General features: G+C 51.9%; 1 protein-coding gene across 1 annotated transcript in view; it reads left to right on the top strand.

Annotated features, from left to right (window-relative positions):
• Positions 1 to 86: 86 nt before the first annotated feature.
• Positions 87 to 9418, top strand: part of C6H1orf198 (chromosome 6 C1orf198 homolog) — a 33220-nt gene continuing 23888 nt past the window's right edge. Inside the window, exon 1 of the mRNA XM_006747405.3 lies at positions 87 to 469. Coding sequence (XP_006747468.1) covers positions 128 to 469 — 342 coding nt within the window. The 5' untranslated portion in view covers positions 87 to 127. The remainder of the gene's footprint in view (positions 470 to 9418) is intronic.

Raw genomic sequence — 9418 nt, 5'->3', positions numbered from 1 at the left:
GGAAGGGCGCCGCGCTCGGGGGCGGGGTGGGGGGTGGGGGCGGGGCTCGCCGGGCGGTGCTCCGGGCTGCGGGGGCGGTGCGGCGCGGGGAGGGGCGCGGGGAGGGGGAGCGGCGGGCAGGCCGGGCATGGCGTCGATGGCGGCGGCGATCGCGGCCTCGCGCTCGGTGGTCATGAGCGGGAACCGGCCTCTGGACGACCGGGAGCGGAAGCGCTTCACCTACTTCTCCTCGCTGAGCCCCATGGCCAGGAAGATCATGCAGGACAAGGAGAAGATCCGCGAGAAGTACGGGCCCGAGTGGGCGCGGCTGCCGCCCGCGCAGCAGGACGAGATCATCGACCGGTGCCTGGTGGGGCCGGGCGCCCCCGCGCCCCGCGGCCCCGGGAACTCGGGGGACTCCGAGGAGCTGGCGCGCTTCCCCGGCCTGCGCGGGCCCACGGGCCAGAAGGTGGTGCGCTTCGGGGACGAGGTAAGTGCGGGCGCGGCCGGTCACTCTCTCACCTCCCCGCGCCCCGAGGCGGCCCGGCCGGGTGGCCCCTGCCCGCGTTTAGTCGCCCCCGCCGCTCGCGGGGGGTAGAGGCTGGGAGGGAGAAGGCTCGGGGATGAGAGTGGGCGGGAGGGGCGTCCCAGGGCCGCCGCCGCGGGGCTAGGGGCTCCCCAGAGGGAGTTTGAGAATCGCCGTGAGGAGGAGGTCTTTAAAGATCCTCCATCTAGAGCTGCTCCGCTGGGCCGCGCCGGAGCCAGAGAGTTTCCCCGCCGCTGAAGGCGGCTGCCCTCAAGCGAGGCCGAGCGGGGTGGAAACCGCAAGGGATTTTAAGCCAGCCAAGCCTGAGTTCTAATCCTCTCTGCCCCTTAGCTGTACGGCCATGGGTGACTTAACCTCTTAGAGCCTCAGTTTCTCTCCCCGCCCCTCTCCCCATCCCGGTGTAAACCGGAGATAATACTTCTCACGCCGTGCCTGCCCGGGAAGGCACTCAGAAAATTATATATATTAATAATAATATTTGTGATGAACTGTATGGGACAAGTGAAATTGTCAAGTAAGATAAAGAAAAGGAAGAGGTACCTTCCAAGGTTAGGATGTTTCTCTAAGATGTTTTCCAGGTGAGCACGATGTGCAGCTTTGGTTTGGGGGTGAGCATGGAGCCCCGTTTTTCCATCAAAAAGCTAATGGATGAGTTTAAATGGGCGCCAGCAAGCCTTTCCTACATATAAGGGCATGTCTGGATCTCTGATCTAGACGCGGTGCCCACACTTCTAGAGGGGAGAAATGCTGGAACTATACAAGAAAAAATTCAGGGATGTCCCCTTCTAAGTCACAAAGGCCTGAGTGTTCAGTACTGCTCAGAAACTTGGACTTTTTCTCCTTTTTTGTTTCACTGACACCCATTTGGTGCCATTAGAATCTGGCCTTTCACACTTAACTTTTATTGTTGAAGGGCAAAGTCAAAAGGAGCAAGAAGTCTACAGATGAAGTATACTGATGAAGGCCGCGCTCCGTTAACCCTGGGAGCCTGCAGGAGGGGAGCTGGGCTTGGCGAGTTTTTCCCAGGGTGTTGTGGATTGTGGAAGGGATTCTAGTTAACACTGAGTTTTAAAGCTGATTTTCGGGGCGCCTGGGTGGCTCAGTCGGTTAAGCGTCTGCCTTCGGCTCAGGTCATGATCCCAGGGTCCTGGGATCGAGCCCCGCATCGGGCTCCCTGCTCAGTGGGGAGCCTGCTTCTCCCTCTCCTCCCCACTCAGTGTTCTCACTCGCTATCTCTGTCTCTGGCTCTCAAATAAATAAATAAAATCTTTAAAAAAAAGAAAAAAAAGCTGATTTTCAGGCTTGGGTGTGCTGAGACATTTATTAATACAGAATGTTTGTGGTCGTAAACCCACTTAAATGTGAGGGGTGTGTGAAGGACAGAAATATACTGCTGACATCGCCTTATTTTGACGGAATTCAAAGAAAAGTCTCTATTGGACTTTAAACTCTGAAGGCTCTGCCGGGAAGAACAAGGGTGTGGTAAACTGGGGGTGGGGGGGATGAAAATATAGGTTCAAAATGTATTTAAGAGCCAAAGCATTTTCAGTGTGAAAATCCGCATCTGTATAAAGACATTTGCAGTGTTTGTGCTCAGATTTGGGTGATGAAAAAGCAAGCAGCCCCTCTTTGGAAAAGTCATGAGTAAGTAAATGGGAGAGGAAGTAAACCTGTAAGTACTTACAGATGTTGGAGAGTGACTGTCATTTTCGCTTAGCTTGGTGTCCAGCTAAGAATATCCACATGCCTGCTCATCATCAAAAAGCTCTTGCCATATAAGGGCTCAGTATCACTGATAAGGAAGGATGTGGCCAAGTTAATTTTGTACTCAAATTCCTGATCTGGGTGCCAGACTGCGCTGTTTCTGGATCTGTAAGTCAGATGTGATTTAAAAGAAGATGGGACTCTTCACCTGCGGTACCTGCATGCCGTTCCAGGAGCAGACCAGCCCTGTTTTTCAGAACTGAACTCAGCTTTCCAAGACAGGCTGAGAGCATGCCTTGGGGTGGCTCTGGCCAACTTTAGCACAGATGGCAGAGGGGCCGAGGGCACTGCATTCGGGGAGAGGTACTTAGGAACATGGCCCGTGGTCTGTTTAATGGCTGTGTGGTTTAATGACATGAGGGAGTTTAAAATGCATTGCCCCAGACCTGGCAAGAGGTTGGCACCAGAGTAGTTGGTGATCTCGTGCCTAGGGCTGTTCATGGAGGAGGGCTGGCTCCCGGACACAAAGGGTGATGGGTAAGGGCAGGGTGGGGGGTGACCCCCAGCGAGGCTGCTGGACGGAGTGGCCCAGATAGGTGGCCCAGGTTTGTCCAAAAGGGCCCTAAGCCAGATGGAGTAGGGCCCTCTGTCCCTTCCTACGCGATCTGTCTTCTGATGTCCCAGGGGCCTCCACAGCCAATCATGGCATGGAGAATGGGGCCCGCCAGCTTGCCCACCCCCAGCAGCTACAGACAGACAGACCTCTGACGCCTGGGTGCTTCAGGTGAATCAGCTGTCTGTGGAGCCGCTGTCTGATTCTAGAGGACGAGCAGGCGTCAGCCTCTTCTTCAGTGCTTCCAAGAAAGACCACCCTTTCCTAAGGCTAGAGTAGGAGGAGCCTGGGCTCTGTAGTCGCTCTTGGGTTTGAGTTTTGGCTCCGCCATCTACTGGCCTTTCGGCCTCTCTGAGCTTCGGTTTTCTGGCCTCTGCGATGGGAATAGCATTAACAGGCTGCTGGTCAGGGGGCGCCTGGGTGGCTCAGTCGTTAAGCGTCTGCCTTCGGCTCAGGTCATGGTCCCAGGGTCCTGGAATCGAGCCCTGCATCGGGCTCCCTGCTCGGCGGGAAGCCTGCTTCTCCCTCTCCCACTCCCCCGCTTCTCCCTCTCCCACTCCCCCTGCTTGTGTTCCCTCTCTCGCTGTCTCTCTCCCTCTCTCTGTCAAATAAATAAATAAAATCTTTAAAAAAAAAACCCCAAAACAAAAAACAGGACACTGGTCGAGATCACATCCGTGAGGGGCCTATGGGCTTAAAAGATGGTTGTAGCCGCTCCGGGTTAAGAATGCCATTGACCCTTGAACAACACGGGTTTGAAGTGCACGGGTCCACTTATATGCAGATTTTTGGGGTGAGATATTGTACTGTTGAAGTGTGTTCTCTTCCTTACGATTTTCTTTATAACATTTTCTTTTCTCTCGCTTACTTTATTGTAAGAATACAGTGAATACAGATAACATACAAAATATGTGCTAATTGATTGCTTATCTTACTGGTAAGGCTTCTGGTCGACAGAAAGCTGTCAGTAAAGTTTCTGGGGAGTCAGAAGTGACATGTGGATTTTCAAGTGCACAGGTGTCCCTCACCCCTGTGTCGTTCAGGCGTCCAGTGTGTTATAAGCTAATCTCTTCGTTTCCACTTGCAAAAATCATGATCATGATATGAATACATTTCTGCTGTTGCTAAGCCTGGAGTTGGCCTATCAGAGTTGTCCACATGAGAAGGAACTGTGTCCTGGTGGCCTCTGGTGATATGGGCACGTATTTGAAGCTTGGTCTGTTCTGTCCACTTGTGGCCATGCTGTGGCCTGTCTCCGGATCAGCAGTCACATCAGCCTCAGATTATGTACCCACCCCCCCCGCCCCTGCAGCTACCCTGAAGGACAAGGACATCACTGTTTCTTTGAATACCCTCTCCCCCATCACCAGTAACATTTTTGTATCCCACATGTTAAGTCAGATCATGAAAATACAGCCTCCAAATGTGACCAGCATCTAGTCGTTCTTACGTGTTAAGGAACAAATAAGTAGAAACCTGATTGCATATTGACGGTCATCGATCTCGGAGGCCAGGAGCGTGGTCAGGGCTCTGTTCGCACATCACACTTGCCTCTGGTGGGACCGCTCTGCGCAGACGGGTGCGACATCATGGGACCAGTGTTCATTTGTACCCTCGCTGTCTGTACAGCCAAAAGATCAAGGCGCAAAGATCAGACCCCCCTTGCTGGGATGAGCAGCCTGGTGCCGAGGGAGACTGGCTTCCTTAGTACCGCGAAGCCACAGGAGGACCTGTCCGTTGTCAGTTTTTACTTCCTGGGCAACCAATTCAGCGAATACCTCTCAAAGCCTGTTACATTAGAAACTAGAGGCCTCCTAGCTTGAGGGCGACCCAGGCTGTCATAATCGTCACCAGCTCCTTTAAAAATCACTGCCCCCCCATGAACATATGATCTTATTACAGTTTCAACACAAGGCCACCAGCCCCTCCTGCCCGCCCCCCCCCCATCATGTCCCCAGGTAGCTCCTATGCAGAGAATCTGGAGCAGCCGCTGATGGAATACTTCTCTCTTAGCGAAAGAAGAGGAGCACCTGGGTCCCCAGACCTGGCCTCCATTCCTGGCTGTGCCACAAGCAAGGCACCACCTGCTCAGGGCGTAGGTCTCCCTCCGTGAAGTGAGTGTCCCACGAGGTTTCTCTGGTATTTGGTATGAACATGAAGGCGTGTTTGCAAACAGATGCCTTCAGCAGTCTGACTTTCCCTGCATTCTTCCTTCAGCAGTAAAGGTTTGGGAATGGCCTACTCTGGGAGATGAAACATTTTCTTTTTTTTTCAATTAATTATTATTAATTTTTTTTTTTTTGGAGATTTTCATTTTAGAAGGTTTTAGAGATCATGCAGTCTGCTTCTGCTGCTTTCTGTTATCAAACAGGAAAAAAAACAACCCAAAGCTGAATTTTTAGGGATGTGTTGCAGGCCAGACGCAGGTAGCCCCGGAAATTCGGTGTGTTTACTTCTCACGGACCTACGCGTCTCTCCCACCTCCCGTAAAGTAGGTGAAGCTGGGCAGGAAGGGGGTTGCCATGTGCCATATGCCAGCCCCCAGGGACCCTGATCCGGATCTGGCATGCCACAGAACACGGAGTTTTTGGGCCTTGCAGCCAGACAGCTCTGCCTCCTCTTCAATAGCTTAGCATCACCAGCTGCTGTCGGAAGGCGGTGTCCCTCCTCAGGCGCCCTCCCCCTCCTGCAGGGATCTGGGGGCTGGCTGGCTGCCCCCTTGCTCCTCTCTGCCTTCACCTCCTCCTCTGGGGCTGAGCCTCGGCCTCCCTGACTCCCCGACACCCTCTGCGCGGCCTGAAGCCAGCCCTTCCTTCTGCAGGCCTCTGAGGGCCCATGCCTTGGCCCAGCCCCGCTGCCCTTCTGGCTCTTCTGACTGAAATGCCTTTCCCTGAGGTGATCTCAGGGTGCTCAGGAGGCTGGGGGGTCAGGATGGAATTTCCCAGCTCAGCAAACCTTGCTAAGCTGCTGCCTCCGCTCAGCGCCCTTGGGGCTGCCTGCAAACCCCCTGCCTTTACCACTCCCTCCGTAGGGCCCACGCCAGCCAGCCTAGACTTTTTTTTTAAGTTTATTATTATTATTTTTTAGTAACCTCTACACCCAACATGAGGCTGGAACTCAATGACCCCATGATCAAGAGTCCCACGCTCTTCCGACTGAGCCAGCCAGGCGCCCCTAGATTTTTTTTTTTTTAATATTTTATTTATTTGACACAGAGAGAGAGAGAGAGACAGCGACAAAGGGAACACAAGCAGGGGGAGTGGGAGAGGGAGAAGCAGGCTTCCCGCTGAGCAGGGAGCCCGATGCGGGGCTCGATCCCAGGACCTCGGGATCACGACCTGAGCCGAAGGCAGACGCTTAATGACTGAGCCACCCAGGTGCCCCAAGATGTTTGTTTTTTAAAAATGAACTAATTAAATTGCTATAAGGTATATAACATAATGTATCTGTATGTTACTGTTAAAAGATCCAAACACTGCAGAAGCAGTATTGTGAAGCAGTTGGTCGTATCTTTCTGGAACTTTTCCTTGAGTGTTAATTCTTCGTTAGATTTGAGTTTGGTTGGCTCGATGGTGTCCTGACACAGAACCTGTCACATGTGAGGTCAGTTCTTCCCCTTCCATGGAAGCAGCTTGGCTTTTCCTTTCTTGAGCCCTTGGCAAGAAAATAAGGAGGGAATCTGAGAGTTACTTTCTCAATATTTTGGATTTTTTTTTTTTTAAGATTTTTTTTTTTTATTTATTCATTTGAGACACAGAGCTAGAGAGAGAGCACGAGCAGGGAGAGAAGCAGAGGGAGAGGGAGAAGCAGGCTCCCCACTGAGCCAGGAGCCTGATGTGGGGCTTGATCCCAGGACCGTGGGATTGTGACCTGAGCCGAAGGCAGACGCTTAACCATTTGAGCCACCCAGGCGCCCTATTTTGGATTTGTTTTTTAAGGAAAGTGGAATGTGTAATTATGAGTCCCACCTTCTGTCTGGTAGAGCCCTGCAGTTTTTAGAAAAGATGAGCGGGTTCACGTGGCTTTTCATGTCCTTGCATCTGGGGTTCTGTGCCCTGGCTCTGGCCAGGAGTTGAGAACATGGCCACGAGCCCAGATCTACTTCCACGGGCCTCGAGGGGGAGGCTGCAGGGCCTCTCCCACAGGCTTCTCCTTTGGGACCAATGGTTCTTTGCCCAGAGTAGCACCCAGCCTGCTACCGCACATCGGGGACGAAGGGTGTTGAACAGGTGAGCCCTGGGAGCTAAGGCCCTCTCCCTGGCTCATCTGTGGGGGGCGACCCCGGGGCTGCCACCAGAATGGGTTTTGGAAAGAAGTTTAATGATTTAGTCACTCACGCAGGGAGGGTTGGGGCAGAGCTGAGAAGCATGTTGGCAGATCTGGGGCCCTTTCGTTGACGAGAGTCACTTTCACACTCTTAAGCAAGAGATTCCCTGAGTACCAGAGGAAAAAATCCATTTTTCAAAAAAAAAAAAAAAACAAATGAAGGCCAGATCTGTTTAAACGTCCTACTCGTTTTCTGTTTGTTTCGGTAGAAGTCTCTTCCACCTTCCCCTCTGCTCCTGTTAGCGATGGCTTCCGCCGTGGCCTTGGGGGCCAGGGCTCCTGAATTTGTATTCACGGTGGAACCTGCCCACTAGTTCAGTCCTAGCTGTTTTTCTCTTGTTGGTGTGCAGTTTTGTCCTTGCATTTATGGAAACCCTCTTATCTCAGCAGAGTTAAATATATTACAAGTCAGAGGGAGAAGCATCGATTCCATAAATACATAAATAAAAGTCCTTAAAAAGAAGCAGTTGGTAAAAAAATTAAAAGGCGTATTTTAATCCTTCTTCTTCCTCACTTCCCCGCTTTATGTTTTAGTAAACTTTGTTTTTTAGAGCAGTTTTAGGTTAATAGCAAAACGGAGCAGAAAGTACAGAGATTTCTTGTATACTCCCTGTCCCCCAACACACCCCGCCTCCCCCGCTGCCCCCCACCCCTCAGAGTGGTGTATCCGTTATAGTGGATGAAGCTACATTGGCACATCAGCCTCACCCAGAGTCCAAGGTCTGCATTAGGGTTCCCTCTTGGTATGCGCATTCAGTGGGTCTGGACAAATGCATAGCGATATGTATCCACCATTAGAATAGTTCACTGCCCTAAAAATCCTCTGTGCTCTGCCTCTTCATCCCTCCCAGCCCCCACCCCGGCAACCACTGACTTACGTACCGTCTCCACAGTTGTGCCTTTTCCAGGATGCCACGTAGTCAGAGCCGTGGAGTGTGTGGCCTTTCCAGACTGGCTTCCGTCAGTTCGTAGTATGCACTCTTCTATGTCTTTTCAGGGCTCGATGGCTCTTTGTAGCGCTGAATCATACTCCATTGTCTGTGTCTCCCATCGTTTATTTATCCATTCACCTGCTCAAGGACATCTCTGTTGCTTCTAAGTCTTGGCAGTTACGAGTGAAGCTGCTGTAAACGTCAGGTTTTTGGGTGGATGTAAGTTTTCTTTTAAAGATTTTTTTTTTTTTTTAAGATTTTATTTATTTATTTGACAGAGACAGCGAGAGCAGGAACACAAGCAGGGGGAGTGGGAGAGGGAGAAGCAGACTTCCCACTGAGCAGGGAGCCTGATGTGGGACTCGATCCCAGGACTCTGGGATCATAACCCGAGCCGAAGGCAGACACTTAACGACTGAGCCACCCAGGCGCCCGGGTGGATGTAAGTTTTCAACTCGTTTGGTTAAGTACCAAGGTGTGGGATTGCCTCACCTGTTCTTACCGTGCCACCGCATCTTCAAGGTGGAGACTAACTCCAGACAGCTCCCCAGGAAGAATGTGCTCCGTGCCTGATGGGCCGGGGAGTCCAGGCCACCTGACGTCACTAGAGGGTCGGACGGTCAGCAACATAGGGGCCTTGCTGTCCCCTTCCCCGTCTGAGCTTGGTTTCTCTTACTTACAGTATTCACAATTTAAATTTCTTACCTTTTCTTTTTTTTTTTAAAGATTTTATTTATTAGAGAGAGAGAGAGAGAGCACTAGCCAGGGGGAGGGGGAGGGCAGAGGCAGAGGGAGAAGCAGACTCCTTGCTGAGCAGGGAGCCCGACGTGGGACTCGATCCCAGGACCCTGGGATCATGAACTGAGCTGAAGGGAGATGCTTCACCATCTGAGCCCCCCAGGCACCCCTTAAATTTCTGACCTTTAAGTCAAGATGCCACCATCTGTCAACTGGCAAGTCCTGTAATTTATGGACTTCAGGAGTACGGTGACGAGTTACGGTTCCGATGAGCACCTTGCAGTGTTCCAGAAACCTGACACTGCTTCTGAATTGCTCACGTCTGTGGCCGGGAGCGCTCTATGGTTGGGATCCCAACTCTTGTCAGCACTGAAATTTAGCAAACCGCACACTGTATTCCGACATTCTGAGGACGTTGTGACCCTAGCAGGTAAGAGTGTTGACTGTTTATGGTCGCATACTTATTGTAGTTCGGCAGCAATGTTATTAGAAATGCAGCTACAGCTGTCTTGTATGTAATCTTTGAATGGTGGGAGGAGTAAAGAAATAAACGTTTTGGGGCGCCTGGGTGGCTCCGTC

Source organism: Leptonychotes weddellii, chromosome 6 (assembly GCF_054177405.1).
Source record: "Leptonychotes weddellii isolate Sample4059 chromosome 6, ASM5417740v2, whole genome shotgun sequence".
Lineage (NCBI taxonomy): Eukaryota > Metazoa > Chordata > Mammalia > Carnivora > Phocidae > Leptonychotes > Leptonychotes weddellii.
Note: the sequence above shows the minus strand (reverse complement) of the source record. Positions and strands in the feature narration are given on the sequence as shown.